At 35.9% G+C, this 21,233-nt stretch overlaps 1 protein-coding gene across 1 annotated transcript; it reads right to left on the bottom strand.

Annotated features, from left to right (window-relative positions):
- Positions 1–20,175: 20,175 nt before the first annotated feature.
- On the bottom strand, positions 20,176–20,595 carry LOC145667139 (uncharacterized). Its single transcript, XM_081734879.1, has one exon. The coding sequence runs from the start codon at positions 20,593–20,595 to the stop codon at positions 20,176–20,178; it is 420 nt and encodes a 139-aa protein (XP_081591005.1).
- Between the last annotated feature and the right edge of the window lie 638 nt (positions 20,596–21,233).

The following is a 21,233-nucleotide window of genomic DNA, read 5'->3' as shown; positions in this document are numbered from 1 at the left end:
ATTTCCTCCCACATTTTCATTCCACCAATACTTCCATCACCATTTACTTGCTCTAATCATCCGTCTCCCTTAGCCTAAATGGGGTAAACGTGGGACGTTAAGAATTTATTTCTTTCCAAGGATCTTATAAAATGAGGATCTGCCCTTACAGCAAAATCTTGAAGCCATACGTCACAGTTTCGCCCCCCACCCCCCCTCTGCTCTGCCCACTCTGCCCAATAGGATCGCAATGTTTTGAGCCAACAATCATGGCGGAAACGAAAGTAGCCCATCAGACGATGGCTGAAACGAGAGTAGCCAATCAGACGTGCCGATGCTCGGTTGTTTTTTGGCTTCATTTACTTTATAGGATGAAGATACATATGGGCAGATCCTCTATTTTATATGATTCTTGTTTCTTTCGTATAAAGAACTGGAATAATAAACGATTTGACAATATTAAATAATTTATAGCTAAAGAGGAACAACATTTTGCTTTCTTGCTTGTTAACAATGAGAACAAAATCGAAGTGAGGGTAATAATATTTATTTATTGATGAAAGGAATACTACAGCCTAAATCTCGAATTGGTCATGTAAAAAAGAAAAACATATAAATGAATAAACAGGTCATGAATACCATATTACACAAAATTTAAAAACATACATAAAACAACATTATAGGCCTATTATTAAGTATTTTTCAATTTTAAGTTTCGGCCTGGAAATGTTTCTTCCACATTTTTCGATCTCCAGCTTCCTCTTTTTAACTCCCAATATTTTCTTCTATTTTTCAAATCATCAATCACTTTGTGTTCTTCTTCTTCCTGTTCCTCGCTTTCCTTCCATCTTTTCTTCTATGGTGGTATGAAGAAGACAATTTTAAAGTATTAGTTTATAGAACATAAAACTTATGTAAATTTTTAACAACACTATAATACATACTATACTTACATAGAATTGTACGAAAAGAAAAAAAGAGAAAAATAATACTTTGACTTTAATTACAAAAATTATATTAGAACTTTTATTTCTTCTACTCATTATTGAAGAAAAATATAACTAAATTGATCACTTTATAATAATAATAATAATAATAATAATAATAATAATAATAATAATAATAATAATAATAATAATAATAATAATAATAATAATAATAATAATAATGGGCAATTTTGATATAATATGAGCAAGTAATGAATTACTCTATGGAACATTCTGTCATAAAGGTCTTTTCCTTTGGTATATACACTTTATGTGCACTGAGAAGAAAAACGTATGAGGTATACGTAAAAACGTAGGTTACATGCGTAAATCCTGTAGTCTTTGGACTTAACGTACAGCAAACGTATAACTAAAAACGTAAGTTTTATAATACTTTCCGTATAAGTGTTCCGATTAAACGTACTGTCCGTATGAAAGAACTGTTTCTACGCGGTCAGGATATCACATACAGATGGACATACATAACATATAGCTCACGTATGTAACATACGAAAGACTGTTCGATGTCAGACATCCTGCAGCGGCAGGATGTAACATCCAAGTGGGGAAAAAGGCAATACGTATGTAGCATATGGATAACGTATGCTCTGTACAGATTTTCGTAGTAAACATATGAATGCCATATATTTGTACGATACACCACTGTCCGGATAACGAATTTTCCTTAGTGTGTCATCATGAACGTAGGAAGAGTATTTTTAACATTATCACGGGGGGAAAGGAACTCATAAATCCAGAGTTATACTACTGGTCTGTAATGGATCCATTTTTAATTTTTTTCCCCATAGTCATACTCTCTAGGCTAAAGAATACGGATAATTATTTAAAAAAAGTGGTGAAATGAAAATGTGGAAAAGAAAAGGAAAACCCCAAGAAAATACACGGACATGATATTCTCCATCACAACCTCCATGGTCTGGGATCGAGACATCTGGAATTGAATAAAGAGTTATGGAAAAGACCCACCAAATGTTTCGTGAATACTTAACATTAGAGATCGGATATTAGGCAAAATGTTTTTTCTTAATGTTAATAATTTGATAAAAATGAACGCGCTAAGGCTGAATTTTGTGGGCAGACGCTTCAATTTCAGCAAAATTTATTTTGGGTAGAATAAAAAAAGGTTTATATGAATTTCTAGTAATTTAAAAATAACAGAAACAAATTTTGCCCCGGTTAAGGCTAAACTCCATCCTGATACGTAGTCATAGTGCTTTTGCACCGAGAAATGCGAGTGAGTTTTTGAAGCTAATAGGGACTTGATAAATTACAGAATTGGATTAGTGTTTAACGGTGAATATATACCATCCAGTCTACATGTTCCTGTGTGCTTTTTAAATATCTCATCCGTAAAAATAAAGATTGCCATCTTGACCAAGAATTTTAGGAATGATAAAAAAAAAGAATGCATCAGAAGATTGCAATCTTAGTCAATAATTAGTTTTAAGATTAGGGGCCACAAAAATTTTGAATTGTTCCTAAATTGAGTTTTTGTATTTCCTACTGAATAAGGATATTATACTGAGTTAACTGATAGTTTGGGTTTGGCTACACTATATAAAGTTCTCCAGATCTAAGGCGTACAAGAAAATTTTTGATTGAAACATATTCGATCTTGAATCAGGGACCACAAAATTTTTGAACAGCCCCTAAATCGAGTTTTTGTATTTTCTACGGAATAAACACATCACACTGAGTTAAGTGGTTGGGTTTGGCTACACTATATGTAGTTCTCCAGATATAAGGCCAACAAGAAAATTTTTGATTGAGATATATTGGAGCTTTTGATCCAAAAAGAAAGGTGTTGTATAATTACAGACATCATAATTGGAAACTTCAAAAAATATCTCTCATCCTGTGGGATCGCAATTAATCCTTCTTTCTGGTAGACTACGAATATATACTAAATCAAAATATTCTTAACCACTTTCCGGATTAACCCGAATTATTACGGTAATATATGAAAATGATTCAACCCGAATTATTCCTGACATTGTTTTTTTGTACATTCTGATTTGGATTAATTCGAAATATAATTATTCCCTCGTGATATGAATCGTTGCACAGAGCGAATCTTTGCGCTGAATTGAAACGCACTACTCTATAGTTTGCTGATTTAACACCAGGTGGGAGTGTTGGTCATGAAAGAACACATTTATGATAGATTTAAAAAATGAAATTTAAAAAGTGTGACCTATTGCAATTATTTTTCTACATAAAAGTTGAGCGCAAAATAGTTAATTTCTATGTCGACTCTTTTGAGAATAACCAATAGGCCTATTTCATTTCTCTGTGTCCTAATGCGAAGGTAAATAATATTATATTCATTACATATACACAGAATGTATTTCTGTTTTTCGTTAGAATGTCTCAGAAAATCATATCACTATAAGTTTAAATCATTGTTTATTGTTTCCAGTATTCTAGTTAAATTTTAGTGCTTATTTTACTGCAAATTTCTTAAACTATACCTATAAATGCCTGTTTGCCTGACTGTTTTCCAGACGCGGCTTGTGAGAAAAGTCATAAGGGTAATTGACGCTTCAAACCAAAGAAAGAAAGTTACCTAATACTTCAATTATTTTATATAAGAAATAGAATATTAAGTAACTACTCTTCCCTGATGTGACTTCCCTCACGAGCACCTCTGCTACTTTCGATGTTTTAAGTAAGGAAATATCTATTCTCTAAGCTCTAAAATAGTACAAATAGTCTTGAGAAGCTGTTTAGTTAAGTCTATGATCTCCAAAAAAAAAAAAAAAAAAAAAAAAATGATTCTGAAACTTTCTTCTCAATAATGAACAAAATGAAGTTAGTAATAGAACTTAGCAATAATTGAAAGCTATTAATAGAGTTATTATTAGTTGTTAATAGAATATTGTTCATATTAGTAACCATTAGTAGAATTTTATAATCATTAAGATATTTTTAAAAATAGAATTATCCCGCTAGGAGTTTCTAACAGAAAGTTTAAGAGATGCTAGCAGAATGTCTGTTCTTCGCATGGGGAGAATAAGTTTCATAAAGGGCACCAAACATAAAGGGCACCAAAACTATCACCAATTAACTTAGAGACCGAAAAACTATGAATTCGACACTAATATCGGTCATTTTAATTATTTTTACAACCCCCAAAACTATGGATTCGACACTAATTGCGGTCATTTTCGATCATTGTCATTCGACCAATTAGACCTATTCCATAATCAATCACTTTCATAAATCGTCCACATCTCTTTTGTTCTAAAAGGAATAACTGTGGCACTTTAAATTACATTTGTTTATCTCCCTCGTGGCTAACGGTTAGCGTACATACCTTTGGCCTGGGAAACACGAGTTCGATTTCCGGCGGGAACTTATATGGTTAGGTCCACGGCGCTACTGAATGTCACGCTAAATTTACCATTGAAATGAAATGAAATGAAATGAAATGAAATCAAAATCAAATGAAACATAACGAAAAAATCAAATCAAATTAAATCAAATGAAATGAAATCAAATCAATGAAATGAAATGAAATAAAATCAAATGAAATCAAATCAAATGAAATCAAATGAAATGAAATCAAATCAAATCAAATGAAATCAAATGAAATGAAATAAAATCAAATGAAATCAAATCAAAATTACATTTTTCTAAAGAATTTACTAAATATTAGAAATTGTTACTATAATTTTGCAATGATTAAAGATTAGTAGCCAACTTTTGCAATTGTTAGAAATTATTAGCAGAATTTAGTAACTGCATGAAGTTATTGATAACTATACATTTTTGAGAGTCTTTGTTGTTTGTTTCTTGCAGTATTTAGCAGTTTATATCTCTTTATGTTTTACAGTTTTCTTTCAAAAATTTGACCAGGTTATTAGTGGCTAGTAGCTAGTTAGGATTTAAGAGAATACAATCATCTACCATTCACTTCTTGCATACGGGCTTCTCAAGTGAGTTCGGATCTTGTTCAAGTGATTTCAAAGTAAAACCAGTTGATAATGCTCCAAGAGCATTGCAAGAACGAACTTATTTTTTTTTTTTTCATATTTGTATGAAATTGTATATTAAATTTATTTGATTAACTAATGACACAATAATTATTTAATCAATAACTAATGACGTAATATTTATTGAATCAATATTGGTATTGATCAACACCAATATCATCTCTCTATGACTTACAGTTTCCGAGATATAGGGTATACCCAATGGCTCCTTAAATCTCCCGAAATCGGAACTTGTTTTGGCCATTATTTCGGGAACGGTAAGATTGAGAAACTTAAAAATTTCAGCACCTCTTTCAGATAGTTTTTCATGCTCTATCGAATGGAGGGCTCAAAATTGAAAAATTCGCAAAATATCATCTCTCTATGGATTACGGTTCACAACATATGGTTTCTTAAATCTCCCGAAATCCGAACTTTTTTGGCCAATATCTGGGGAACGGTGGCCAGTTGGCCAATGACCACTGCTTACTATTTGGTATCAAAATGTTCACCATTCTCTTAGATATTGATCAACACCAATATGATCTCTCTATGACTTATGGTTCCCGAGATATTGGTCCTTAAATATCCCGAAATCGGATTTCTTTTTTCAATATCTCGGGAAGGTAAGAGTGACGCGAAAAATTCCATCACTTCTTTCAGATAGATTTTGATGCTCGATCGGACAGAGGGCTCAAAATTGAAAAATTCGCAAATAACAAACAAACAGACAAACACACACACACACACACACACACACACACACACACACACAATTCAGTAACAAACTTTTAAAGTTCGTTGCTCACAAAATTCTTAATCAGGATAAATGAAACTTGTCTACAGATCGAAACCTGAACCTTCAAAATACAAGACAAATGTGCAGCTTTTGTATAATTCTTACACGTACACGCAAGGATTCTTCTGATATGCATTATGTATGTAGTAAGAGAAAGTGTGTGTTGTTTTCCCAGAGAAGGGAGAGAAAGAAGAACACAGGTGATCCGTGTCTGCGCCCCGCCCCCTGTTGCTGACCTCTAACAGTCGGGCAACGTGGTCAGATGCAGTCGTCTGATAACCCAGAAGTCACAAACCATAAGACAGCCGGTAGGTGGAGCCTCACTGCAGGTAGTGCCCACTGACAACACCACGTGGGCGGGGTCAGCATACAATAACATACACACCTGACATTTCTACGATCGACAATCACACACCATAAAGCATTGCAAATCTTTTATTTGAGTCCATGCGAACTGTCACTGGCTTCCTTTCGTGATGCCATGTTTTACGGTCCTCCTTTTTATTCTGACCTGTATTGGTCTTCTAGTGAGAGAAGAATAGTCACGAGATGGTGAACTGTTCGTAAAGACTAGCTATAATAAACTGGGGGAGATTTTAACAAGCACTACTCTTCATCTTCCATTGCATTTCGTATGTCAACTTTCTTAACATCAATAGATTTTTTTAACATTCGGTGGATCTAAGAAGTTAAGATGGATTGAAGCATGAAGTAACTGGGAAACTTTTAAAATTATGATTTTTTTTTACATATATTATAAGAAAACCATATTAAAGACGAATATAGGGAAAATTATCGCTGAAGTGGTGGAGGTATATAATAACTTGTGTGTCTGTGATGAGATGCTCGTATAGAAGTTATCTAAAACCACCAAATTTGTTACATAGGTCTTTTGTAGATCTAGTCACGTACAAAATAATTTATACAGTCTACCAAACATTCTTAGGGTCATCAAATCTAGGAGGCTTAGGTGGGCAGGTCATGTAGCTAGCATGAAAGAAAGTAGAAACGCTTTCAAAGTCTTGACTGGAAGACCAATCGGAAAATGACCATTAGGAAGACCAAGGCGCAGATGAGAGGACAATATTAAGATGGATCTCGCAGAAATAGGAATACAAAATAGAAACTGGATCCAGTTACCTAAGGATAGAAGTCGGTGGAGAGCTTATGTGAACGCGGCATTGAACCTCCGTGTTCTATAAGCCATAAAGTTAGTTAGTTAGTTAGTCGCGTACAAAGCCGTTCTTTTTAAAAAGAAAAATTGGACTAAATGGGGGTTTGGGGGATCAACATTTAAAGAACATATTTACAGCGAACGACATTGCCTGTGAGTTAGTCAACCCAACCGTTCTCCCTGTCGTTCAGGTTGCGTTCCGAAATCGGTAAGGGCAGAAAAAAAAGCACTTCTGCTAGTATAGGTTCTAGAACATTCTTATTACAAACACATTTTTTTTTTTAAATATACGCCACTTAAAATAGTCATAGGACTGCTTTAAGTAAACTTTCGGTGGGCTCAGTGGTAGAGCGGTTACCTATTGTGCGTGAGATTCCTGGTTCGATCCCGGGCCAAGTAAGTTTGTGGTGGACAACCTCGTGCTCGTGAGTTTTCTCGGAGTACTCTCGTTTTTCTCCCACTTTCTCATTCCACCAATTATTCCATCATCATTCATTTGCTTTAATCATCGTCTCCTTAGCCTAAAGGGCACAATCGTGAGACGTTAAACTGGAAAATTTAATTTAATTTCATTTCCTATAGACTTTCACTGGTTCGTTGACCTAGTAGGAAGTCAGAGTGTTTTATGTTGGAGGAAGTTTAATTTTTGCATAGTTTTTGTTTTATATGTAGCAGAAGAGACGGGAGTAGTATAAAACACCACTAAAAATTAATGTGTCTGTAACTCTGTGTGCATGTCTGTCTGTCATCAGATTTTTGCATAGGAAAGAGTGACTTAGAATCACAAAATTTAGTGAATTACGGCACGGAGGGTCAAAAAGTACGCATAAAGAGAGGTTATAAATAACCAGAACGCCCGGATATTAGTGTCAAATTCAGTTTTTGGGGTCGCTGAAATGAATAGTAACAACTCAATGCTGTTCAAGTCCAACTTTAGCCCTCATCGTTGTGATGGGAGCGTCACAAATAGTAGGCCTATGTTCAAAATGACCGATATTAGCATGAAATTCATGATATTTTTACGTGATAATATTTATGTGTAAAAGCGCACGGGCTAACCACTAGGCCAGCAGTGAGAATTGTGATAAATTCCTACTTCTGTTGTTTCTTTTTCTTTTCTTTTGTTTTTTCTTTTTTGTTATTGCCGGGATTACACTACCTTTACCTTAAAGTAGCTCTCAAATCTTCCCTCAATGTTGCTTAAACGTTAAACTGCCATCTTTGAAATAACTCTCTAGTCATACCTTAACGTTGGGCTAAACGTTAAACAGATATCCTTGAAACGGCTCTCTATTCATCCTTCAATGTTGGTTAAATGTTAAACTGACATCCTTGAAACGGCTCTCTAATCATCCTTCAAACGTTGATTAAACGTTAAACTGACATCCTTGAAACGGCTCTCTAATCATCCTCCAACGTTGGTTAAACGTTAACCTGACATCCTTGAAATCGCTCTCTAATCATCCTTCAACGTTGGTTAAACGTTAAACTGACATCACGTTATTTCTCCCAACATCATCGAGATTTCAAAACTCCTAATCGTCTCTCGTCGATACGCCCATGTTCCTGCGCTGTGGGGAGGAAACATTTCACTTCCACAAAACCATTTCATATAACTTTTTCTTAACTCGTTATTCAAAAACCTTCATTTGTCTGTCTTAAAACTTCTCAACAAGAATTCAATTATCTATCTGACCACTGCTCATTTTTTCATTTGGTTTAAATTACCAAACCACATAAAACGTACGGATCACCATACTAAACTTCTTATCTAGTTCCTTAAATCAACACAAGTGTTGCCGAAATATTTATATGAAATGTGAACAAAATTATAACATGTGACATGTTATAACATATACTTTCGGAAAACTTCAAACTTACGGATTTTCTTTTCAGAAAGAATGACTTAAACTACATTGTAAGGCAGCCATGTGCAATAGCCGGCCCACGGGATAATCTCGGCCTACTGAACCCTTTCATCCGGCCAGCCTGACCCCTTGTATACTTCTTACATGATATTAAACTGAATTGAAAATATTTCCTGGATAACTTATGTCCACCTTCAAAAATATCATCCGCGTTAGAACAGTCAGCGTACTACGGACTAGTTCAGAATATGAAGAATCATATTTCTCACTAAAATGATAGACTATATAAATATTTTTTCTTTTTTTCTTTAGTAAATAAATATTTTAGTCATCGTTATAACAGTTTTTTTTTTGTGCCTGTGATATTAATATACATTGAATGAGTTTCACGATTAAATATAGCCATTCGATTGTTATGAAAATGTTATACACTGTCTCATACGTCCGTCGACCCCACTAAGTCCTCAGTGACTGGTCCACATTCTGTTCTAACTTGCACATACCTACTATAAGGTTTCTAATGAAGTATTTATGAAATTGCCTGAGAAAACTGAAAATTTTGATTTTGACCCTTCAGCAAACTTGTTTGGGAAATTCGGGAAACTTGTTTGGGAAATCCTATGAAAACATTGAATTTCAAATGTGTTCTGGATACATTGAACGGTATAGCATAATAATTCCATAATTACACTGAGAAAAATCCCTTATCTGAACAGCGGTATATTGTACAAATATATGGAATCCTCATGTTTACTACGGAAATCATATGTTATCCATATGCTAATACTTTTCCCGCTTGGACGTTACATCATGCCGTTGCAGGATGTCTGATATATAACAGTCTTCTGTACATTACATACATATACGCGTGTCACATACATCAGCTATATATTATATACGTCCATCTGTATATGAAATCCTGGCTGCCTACATACAGTTCTTTCTTTCATACGGAAAGTACGTTTATTCGGAACACATGCGGAAAGTATGCTTTTCAGTTATACGTTTGTTGTACGTTAAGTCCAAAAACTACAGAATTTACACATGTAACCTACATTTGTACGTACGCTATATACGTATTTTTTTTTCAGTGTACATCTGGACAAACAGACCAGTGAACATCCAAAAGTGTCTTTTTTCCGTATAAGGGGCCATAAGTATAACGTGTAAATACATCGAAAGCTTGAGTGTAGTTCTTTTCACGATCAATATACGTTCTTTCCTATCGTCTCCCGAAAGTTAAAAAGGAGATGCCTAGTTTGTATCATTGCAAATTTGCAACGGTAAGTGAACACTATCTCTTGTTTTGGAGGAAATGGGGGAAGTGTATAAAATGCATCCATTCACCCACCCTTACACACGCACTAAATAAAACTTAACTTTAGGGAAATACATTTTTTGCACTACTGGTTGACATGCAACGTGTGTACCAGACACTTTTCGGTACCAAAGTGAATGAAAAAATGTTTGTCCTCTCGTGCAGACATGACGTGACACTATTTCAAAGAGGACGTTTATTTTTATGTTAAGTTCACATGAGTGTAGTTCTATACAAATTACAGGAAGGAGAATGGTAAACTTCAATATTCAACATTGTTTTCTTTGGAAAGGTCTTTAAGAAATAATATACCGTAATTTCTATTGATTAGTTGATAACGTTATTAAGTTTTTCTTTGGAAAGGTCCGGAAGAAATAGCATAAATTAAATTTCTGATGATTAGCAGTTAAGAAAACTAGATAACGTTATTCTATTTTTCTTTGGAAAGGTCTTTAAGAAATAATATACCGTAATTTCTATTGATTAGTTGATAACGTTATTAAGTTTTTCTTTGGAAAGGTCCGGAAGAAAAAGTATAAATTAAATTTCTGATGATTAGCAGTTAAGAAAACTAGATAACGTTATTCTATTTTTCTTTGGAAAGGTCTTTAAGAAATAATATACCGTAATTTCTATTGATTAGTTGATAACGTTTTTAAGTTTTTCTTTGGAAAGGTCCGGAAGAAATAGCATAAATTAAATTTCTGATGATTAGCAGATAAGATAAGAAAACTAGATAATGTTATTCTATTTTTCTTTGGAAAGGTCTTTAAGAAATAATATACCGTAATTTCTATTGATTAGTTGATAACGTTATTAAGTTTTTCTTTGGAAAGGTCCGGAAGAAATAGCATAAATTAAATTTCTGATGATTAACAGATAAGAAAACTAGATAATGTTATTCTATTTTTCTTTGGAAAGGTCAGTAAGAGATAAGATAAATTTTTATTGATTAGTAGATAACGTTACTTTGTTTTTCTTTACAAAGGGCCGCAAGAAATAAAACAAATTAAATTTATGTTGATTAGTAGGTAAGATAAGAAAAATAGATAACATTATTATGTTGGAAAGATAAGTAAGAAATAAGGGTGTCTTCCTATTTCGCTTTACACAAATTTTCCGGCTTTTTCTGCTCCTGGCATCTTTATCAACATAACAAGATCAAACTTTGATTTAAGGTGTAACAGAAATTCCTGTTTTGCCTTTTCTTATTTATCTTACAATTTGAAGGGAAATTTATGATAGGTGATTTTAAAAGGATAACTCATTTATGATAGGGGATTTTAAAAGGATAACTCATTTTTTTAAATATTATTAAAATAAAAATGTTCTTAAAGTTACAAAAGGCGAGTTGTGATTTGTTTACACAGTAAGGGAAACTGAAGCTATTGATTCAGTGGGATTAGTTTCAAGGAAGAGTGTTATTAAGAACATAAACAATCAAAGAGAGTGGGACTTCATCAAGTGCAGTACAACATCCAAGTAAATTCTGACAAAATAGACAAAACCCAAGCAAAAAAATCCAAAGGAAGGAATCATAGGCCCGTCCTTAATTTTCAACTGCCAGAGCTCCTTCGTGGGTAAGCGGTTAGCGTATGCGCCTTTGGCGTGGGAAGCCCGGGTTCGATTCCCGGTGGGAGCTCATGTGGTTCGGATTTCACATTAATCAGTAGGTCCCGTCTCACATAACGTCGCTGTTGAAGGGGACAAACTCAAAATTAACTCTTCGACTGTTATGCAACTAAACTGTTATTGAAATCTATATATATAAAAGAGAACGCACAAAATCCTTTGTCCGCTCATCACGCTAATACGGCTGAACCGATTTCTTTCATTTTTGGGGGGTTGTTAGGATTTGGACCCTAGATGGTTTTTATCATATCACTTTAATTTTCAATTACCAGTGTCTTGAGATAATTGACCAATCAGGTGTCAATACGTACAAAAAATCCTTTGTCCGCTCATCACGCTAATACGGCTGAACCGATTTCTTTCATTTTTGGGGGGTTGTTAGGATGTGGACCCTAGATGTTTTTTATCATATCACTTTAATTTTCAATTACCAGTGTCTTGAGATAATTGACCATTCAGGTGTCCATACGTACAAATCCTTTGTTATTAGTTCATCATAGGTATAAAAATAAACGTATTTATATGCAACCCGCATGACCCTGTGACTCGGCGGGTTAACATAACTGACAGGCGCTATAAATCACTTGAAAGCGAAAAAGTAAAAATTATCTAAGTAACAAAGTTTATTGCGTTCCGGGATGACCGCAGCGAAGCGGGGCGGGTTGGGGTGACCGCAGCGAAGCGGGGCGGGTTAACATAAATGACAGGCGATATAATGTTAACATTAGTGCAATCTTCTATGGTTTTTATCATATCACTTGAAAGCGAAAAAGTAAAAATTATCTAAGTAACAAAGTTTATTGCGTTCCGGGGTGACCGCAGCGAAGCGGGGTGAACGCTGCTAGTTCTTCAATAATTGTCTTATATTTTAAACGCGGAAAACCTAATAAAACATGTAGGACTGTTATAATAACAGGGCAGATGAGCTTTAATTGAATCGGTCATTGTTAAAAGAGGATATGTGTCATTAGAAATACATTACACATACCCTCTTTTAATAATTATAAATTTAATTACTTTTTTGCATACCCATACGAAAAGTTAAGTTTTAATTGCCTAGTTGCTCATACCCATGTGTCAACTTCTGGCTATTACATTCAGCATATTATTGTGACTACTCGCTAAATTATGAAATTAAGAAGTAGCAAATAGATCTTTTTTTTTTTTTGTTCTAGTGTTATATAAATATTAATTTTGTTTTAGTTCAAAAAATATTGATTTTTTTTTTTTAAGTAGCAAATATCACAATGTGAAATGTATAATGTGAAAAATGTGAAAGTCCAAGTGACAGAAATGTTTTATCTAAAAACAAGACTATAGTTCGCTACTTCTTATTTTCAAGTAGCTCCTGAATTCTCCTCACGACACTGGGCACACGCCGGAATGCCAACGCCATCTGGTGAGTATGAATGGCCATCCATCCTCTGGCTAGATCCGGTATTGCTTAACATGTCTGAACTCACAGGAAACGGTATTCCAGTCCAGCTAGGCCGTAGACTAAAATAATAATAATCTGAAATCACCAATAATTCGTAAACTGTAATTTTAAATATCTTTCACTTAATATTCTTAGAGTTCTACATATTTTTCATAACACATTAAGTGTATTAACGTATAGCTATACAACAAGGGTTATTTTTTAACTAAGTTCTGTGTATTTATAAGTGTTTTTTTTTTTTTTTTTTTTGTAAGCCCATAAGGTATATGTATGTCTCTCTTCTTGAAAGCTGGTTCTTGAAACGTCGCCATTACACACATTCTCTCTCTTCAAAGGAGAGGACCAAAGTGGTTCTGTGATTTTTATCTTACTGAGAGCCTGCAGGTTCCTCTGAGAGAAACGAGTATTGGTCCGCCAAGAAACAGAAACAAACGAAAAACTAGATGTCTCGAAGGAAAAGCTTTTTTTAAAAAAATTTTCTTCCTGTTCATTCCACCTGCAATATAGCACCTGCCTCCGAGCTAAGAACATCTCGATTTTAGTCCTTCTTTTCACTCGTCTGCACGCTAACACACACAAAGGGAGTGTCAACTATGAAATTATCAAAGCGGGGCTGAAAAACAGGCTTCAATTACAAGCCAAGCTGGAGAACAGGGGCCCCATTCATAACAAACTAGTATCTAATACAAAACACCATTGTTGTGTGTGCGTTTTATCGTATTTGTTTTTTATTATTATTATTATTTTGAAATTAAGATTACCGCCAGTTTTTTTCATTAATTTTTTCCCCTTCCCCACAAGGGAGTAAGCTCCTAAGCTATAGCTTGTTTAGCTTATACATAAATCCGGCACACTGTCTCTAATCTAGACATGGCTTGTAAATATGGGTTAGAATGTTTATCAAAAATTACAGTAGAAAGACGTTTTATTGCGCCTCAAAACAACATGATAAATAAATCAGGGACATAAACATACACTATGTGATCAAAAGTATCCGGACACCCCCAAAAACTTATGTTTTTCATATTAGGTGCATTGTGCTGCCACCTACTGCCAGATACTCATTATCAGCAACCTCAGTAGTCATTAGACATCTTGAGAAAGCAAAGTGGGGTGCTCCGCGGAACTCACGGACTTCGAACGTGGTAAGGTGATTGGGTGTCACTTGTGTCAGAAGACTGTACGCGAGATTTCCACATTCCTAAACATCCCTAGGTCCACTGTGTCTGATTGATGTGATAGTGAAGTGAAACTTGAAGGGTTACGTACAGCACAAAAGAGTACAGGCCGACCTCGTCTGTTGACTGAGAGACCGCCGACAGTTGAAGAGAGTCGTAAAGTGTAATAAGCAGACATCTATCCAGACATCATACAAGAATTCCAATCAGGATCTACTCTAAGTGCTATGACAGTTAGGCGTGAGGTGAGAAAACTTGGATTTCATGGTCGAGCGGCCTCATAAGCCACACATCCGCAGGTAAATCCAAACGACGCCTCGCTTGGTGTAAGGAGCGTAAACATTGGACGATTTAACAGTGAAAAAACGTTGTGTGGAGTGACGAATCACGGTACACAGTATGCCGATGCAATGGCAGGGTGTGGGTATAGCGAATGCCCGGTGAACATCATCTGTCAGCGTGTGTAGTGCCAACAGTAAAATTCGGAGGTGGTGGTGTTATGGTGTGGTCGTGTTTTTCTTGGAGGGGGTTTGCACCCTTTGTTGTTTTGCGTGGCACTCTCACAGCGCAGGCCTACATTGATGTTTTTAGCACCTTCTTGCTTCCCACTATTGAAGAGCTTTCGGGGATGGCGATTGCATCTTTCAACGCGATCGAGCACCTGTTCATACTACACGACCTGTGGCGGAGTGGTTACACGACCATAACATCCCTGTAAATGACTGTCCAGCACAGAGTCCTGACTTGAATCCTATGGAACACCTTTGGAATGTTTTGGAACGCCGACTTCGTGCCAGGCCTCACCGACCTACCTCAATACCTCTCCTCAGTTCAGCACTCCGTGAAGAATGGGGTGCCATTCCCCAAGAAACCTTCCAGCACCTGTTTGAAAGTATGCCTGCGAGAGTGGAAGCTGTCATCAAGGCTAAGGGTGGGTCAATACCATATTGAATTCCAGCAGTACCGATGGATGGCGCCACGAACTTGTAAGTCATTTTCAGCCAGGTGTCCGGATACTTTTGATCACATAGTGTATCAGTCAAAGTCTAGTAAAACTTGAAACTTTTTATGCACACAGTCTAGTTCGAATTTCTAATACCTTTAGCACCAAGAATTGTTGTATGTAGGCCTACGTGTTGAGAATTCATTCCTGGGATTCGGAATTCAAACCAAAAATCTTTTGTCCCCTCCTATTACCATTTTCGATCTATGGAAATCATTATTAGAATCAAAAGCGGTAGATCACTTCTACTATTTGGGGTGGGTGTGGAGGGTGGCACTGAACGGAGGACAGAGAGGTTTGAGATGAACAGTACAAGCACTGTTCAACCGCAAGGTTTAATTTTAATTGTTGGGGAGATATTAGAATTCTGTTCCGTTATTTATAATTCATATATTGCCATTTGAGTGCTACAAATGATTCTCTTTTATTTTTCCTTCGTTGCTTTGTTGTTCTTGCATAATGTAACCAAGAATACAAATAGCATGAAAGGAAAGGAACAGAAACGAATGAGGGAAGAGACACTCCAAAGAGGAAGTCCCGGTTGATGGCCCAATGTTCCTGATGACCTCCTACACTCTCTTCTGTGGTCCATGCCTCATTACACCAAGATCACCACCAGCTTCCTGTCAGCATTGCACCATTACGTCCCAACTCCAATTTTGGCCTCCGTACTCACAAACAAGGTTGCTACCCTACACACGTTTACCAGCGTCATTTTCTTTCTTTCTTTTTCCTTTTCTTTTTCTTTTTTCTTTTTTTTTTTTGTTTGGATAACTGCACCCAGTATGCATTAGTAATCTCACAAGTTGATTGTGTTAAGAGTCTTCATCCCGGCGAAATTAAAATACCGCTAATTTTACAGTAATTATGTGATATCTTCAAATAGATAAAATATAATCGAAATGTGGAACAAGAGCTCCCTAGACAATATTATTTTACATGAGAAACCGTTATCACGACTCACTTATCTGCTTTCGATTTCGAGCCATTTTGAAAATCGGCATTTATTTTCGCGTTTCTAAACAGCTGAAAACGGAAAGCCGCTAGGTGACTTGTGATAACGGTAAAATAATATTGTCTAGGGCGCTCTTGTTCTATATTTCAATTATCTTTTATCTATTTGAAGACATCTCATAACTAAAGTAAAATTAGCGGTATTTTAATTTCGCCGGGATGAAGACTCTTAAGTCGTCAAACAGGACTATCTGAATGGTTTAGAATGTTACTACTGTTCTGTAAGCCAATTCTGTATGAACAGGAACTAAGATAAAGTTTGCAAATGAAGGGTACACGGAAAAAAGGGGCTCATTGCAATTTTTGCGAAAAAGCCGATATGGACACTACCTGTTGGTGCCAGTTTGTACTTCTAAATGCACTACAAATATTGTGAAAAAAGTGACTCATTGCAGCGAAATTTACACAAGAAAAACAGCCATACAAGTTAAGATGGTGCCAATGAACATTTTAAAACGCCTCTCCTGACAAAAATGTAAAATGTCGATTAGCCCCTTCTTTCCGTGTACACTTCAAATGTTTTTATTTTTTAATTAGCGTTTATAAAATTGTATTTCTTCTATGTTTCACGCGATCCTGGGTTCGGTTTCTAGGTGAGGAACAGAACTAGACGAAGTAAGGGTAGCGACCATTGATCTGAAAAGTCAGAAATAGTAATCCTGGTGTCAATGTGATCGCCTTGCATCTGGTAAATGAATGTGAGCTATCTGACCGGCCATAGTTCACCGTGGATGTAGTCAGAGTTTTTATTATTCCCCTATTTTAAAAAAAAAGTTCTCTATTTATTTTTTAAAGAAAAAAGTTCTTATAATAATCATGATCCTAGGTATTCTGCCATAAGTGGCAGGTCACTTGGCGGAACTGAGAAACTTCCACGGGCCACGATTTTCAGCTAACCTCTTTATCTTCACATATAATTCTTTTGTTTTAATACTGTCCATCAACAGTAGTATTTTTTGACCCTCACTCTTTTTCTGCAACCGGAACCTATAGTACATTCGTCATGAGACAGTTCCTTCCAGGCCTGTATCCAGGGGGTCGAGGGGGCCACCCCCTAAATTTTTGAAGACCCTCTAAAATGTTCACGGTAGGCTTGCAAATGAATTATAATATGATGATGAACTATAGTATGGTTGGATCGGGTCCCCCCTAACTTCAGCCTCCCCCCCTGCATTTTGGGGCTGGCTAAAGGCCTGGTTCCTTCTCAGTCAATGTCCAATCAGTTTCTCTTCCTCTTAACAGTTACATCTAAAAATTTTCCTTTCTCCACCATTATTTCTAACACCTTTTGATTCGTTTACCGCTCGAGCCAGATAATTCTCTCCATTCTTCTCTATACCCACATTTCGAAAGCCTCCAGGTTTTTCATCGCATTTTGCATAATGTCCATGTTTACGTCCCATATATTACTCTACACGAAGCATTTAGTGAATCTTTTTCTCTAAATCCTTTATTCAAAAACCCACAAAATAGACTTTACTTCCTGTGACGTAAATGCTATTTTTTTCACCACTCCTGTCCTTGCGTTTCTTTCATGTTCATACTTCACGTTGTCACTAATAATACTACCCAGGTGTTGAAAATTATTCATATGTTCTATTTTACCCCCTTCTATTTCTATATTTGACACCAACCGCTTCGTTCCAATCACCATAGCTTTTATCTTTCTAACGTTTATTTCCATCTGATTTTCTTCACATTGTATCTAGGTATATATATTTAATATAACGTTCTTTTTTGTATTTATACATATTTCTGAGCATTAGTAATATCGTTGGCATTAATCCCGTCCCGCCATCCCGTAAGCACCCTATTCGGGGTAGAGGGGAAGGAAGGAAGCAGCCTTGGACCTGTATCTTAAATGCCATCCCGATATTTCTTTAGTGTGAATAAGGAAAATGCAAGGAAAACCTCCCCCAGGTTGGATGACCTGAAAAAACTGTTACACATTTTCGAACAAGTGTCCCCATGCGCAATAACTGCCTTCACCTGACCAGGATATATAAATCTTATCTATGGTAATTATGAACATCTGTACTGTGCAGTACAAATCATCATCAAGCATTTCTCAGAGTCATAGTTGTGATATCTTTAACACCTCTAACGTTCATATTGAGCTTCTTGGCTAAGCGGTTAGCGTACGGACCTTTGATGTGAAAGGCCCGGGTTCAATTCCTGGCGGGAGCTCTTGTGGTTCTGATTCCATGTTAATCAGTAGGTCCCGTTTCATATAGCCTCGCTGCTATAGAGGGAGTTAAACTCAAAATCAACTCAACTCTAACGTTCATATTGCAATGTTTACTTTGTATATGCAAAAATCGATACTAATAACTTATAACGCCTGATAAGTATACAATCCGGTAAGTCGAAATGTTTGGTTAGTTGACTATGTTGTAGGATATCATTGCATATTCAAAATATTTCAAATTAGCATGAGTTATGATATTATCTATATGATTTATTATGTTTAATGACGGTAGTTAAAATATTAAACACCTACCTTAAGAGGTATGCAGCATGTATTTATTATGTTCTTAGTACAGCACAAAATGCTCTTTCTAGTAAAGACTATTCTATAAAACGAAATATCAGAAAATCTGAGAACGATACAAGGGTAATAGAATATCTATCTTGTAAGTGCTTCTATAAGGATAAACAATTACCGCATGTCCTTGTTGTCTGTGGAGCAGGGTTCAATCCTGATGGAGATACTCAATTTTAGATGTTGATCCAGCATCGGCGGGCAAAGTGGAATCTACTTGCAATAAAAGGTTCTTTAACTCCGATCTGAAAAGCTAGATATAATATCGAAATCGATGTATTGATCACATATTCAAATAATAACTAAAAGCCATCTGGTCATTCGTGACTCTACATAAGTTGTAACGCCAGAGAGAATTTCAATTTGTCTACAATTTTATGTAATATATGATATTGCAACACTGTCTGTTAATGGAGAAATAAAATCAACATAAAGCTTTAAGCACAAGAAGTAGGACTTGGGACACTACATAGATAATGGCGGTCGGAAAGGACCAACAAAGAGATAGAGGGGGAGGGTATATGTGTATCCCCCCTCCTCCGCACCAGTGTTCTCTTCTCTTGGCCATTACTGAAGATTCCACAAACAAAGTCCAGGTTTTTATTTTCGTTCTCGTTGGTGCGTTGGGTCGTTACTTGCGTTGGGTCGCCTGGTTTGATGACCTCTTCGACACCGTTGAACAACGCCATCTGCTTTGGGCCAACACCTCATCATTTCAGATTCAGGACCAATTATCCCCGACGGCTAATAGCCCAGCAGGAGAATGAAATGCCCTACTGAGTGCCCATTCGCCAACTGCAATTTCCGCTTTCGAGGAGAACTTTCGTTCTAGGACATGATACTCGCATTTCCGAGAGTCATATGAGCTATTTCCAGTCCCCTATGTACGATACGCTATTGTCTTAGTGACAATACCAAACCAAGCAGAAAAACAAAGACAATTTTCCAAGTATACTGCTGTAAAATTTTGTTCTTAAACTACAATAAATCAATGATAATTTCACAATGATTAAAACAAAAACTTCCTTGATTCGTAGCCCCAAAGGCTATGGCCAGCCATACTGGTTCTTGTAAAATTAGGCTTTCTTAACACATTCTTCCATCATTGTTAACCCTAAAGTTTTAGACCAAAGCTCGTTGTAATACAAGAAGCTCGTTAATTACCACACGAAGATGAGTCAAGACACCAAAGATCGAACCAGGAGGAAATGTTGCCATTATTACTTACTTACTTACTTACTGGTCGGCGCTACAGCCCTTGAAGGGCCTTGGCCTCCCTAACCACTCTCCTCCATTCTTCTCGATTCTCTGCCTTTCTTCTCCAGCCTCTAATTCCTAATTTCTTTACATTCTCTTCTATGTCGTCTATCCATCTTTTCCTGGGCCTGCCTCTTCTCTTTCGACCGTCTGGTTTCCCTACAAACACTTTCTTAGCAGTTCTACTTTCCTGCATGCGCTGTACATGTCCTGCCCATCTTAGTCTTCCTTGTTTGATTCGTGCTATTATATTTGGTTGGTCGTATAGTTCCTGCAATTCTAAATTCGTTCTTATGCGCCATGCATTATTCTCCCTTATTGGTCCATATATTTTTCTCAGGACTTTTCTTTCCCATCTCGCTAGCCATTCCTCCTCTCTCGTATTTATTACCCAACTTTCCGAACCATACATAACTATTGGTTTTAATATGGTATTGTACAGACTTAACTTTGTTTTTCTACTGTATATCAGTATCTCTTCAGGAAATCACATCGACAGAAAATAAAATTTTATTACTACAAAATAACGGGAGAAACCTTTGCTAATATTCTGAATGCCTTAGGTTGTAGTGAAATCAAACCGGTCCACTGTAGAGTCTTTCAGCCTCTTATAGATTATTTTTTTTTTATTAATGTTTCTGGGACATGAGTAAGCAAATTTGTTGATCTGCGTTTCTGACATTTTTCAGTAACTGACTGCACCGAAATAGGGTGGTCAATTTGAATTGCGAGAAAAGTTGATGTATAACGAAAATTTCTACATTTTCCTTCTTTTCTTTATCTCTAAGATTCATCTTATAATATTCTGAATCTCTACAGGAAATAAAATTCAAAACAAATGAAAAGTTGTTTATGTTAAAATAAGATTACATTTTTCTTGAAATAATGATTTTGGAGAAATATTTAAGATAGAAAGATGGACACATAACTGAAAAATAATCATAAATTGTTAGCTGGCATGCGTGTATGTCTATAGAAGTTTTTAAAAACAGGAAAAGAAATCTCGTTTCAATATTACATGTATCCTGTATATACGTATAGAAATGTGTG

The sequence above is a fragment of the Thermobia domestica genome, chromosome 12 (assembly GCF_964235325.1).
Source record: "Thermobia domestica chromosome 12, izTheDome1.hap1.1, whole genome shotgun sequence".
NCBI lineage: Eukaryota > Metazoa > Arthropoda > Insecta > Zygentoma > Lepismatidae > Thermobia > Thermobia domestica.
The sequence above is the reverse complement of the archived record's forward strand: the minus strand, read 5'-3'. Positions and strand labels throughout refer to the sequence as shown.

What these genes read in the sequence shown, in the direction of transcription:
- LOC145667139 (XM_081734879.1), bottom strand. Translation starts at nt 20,595, where the DNA reads ATGTATGGTTCGGAAAGTTGGGTAATAAATACGAGAGAGGAGGAATGG.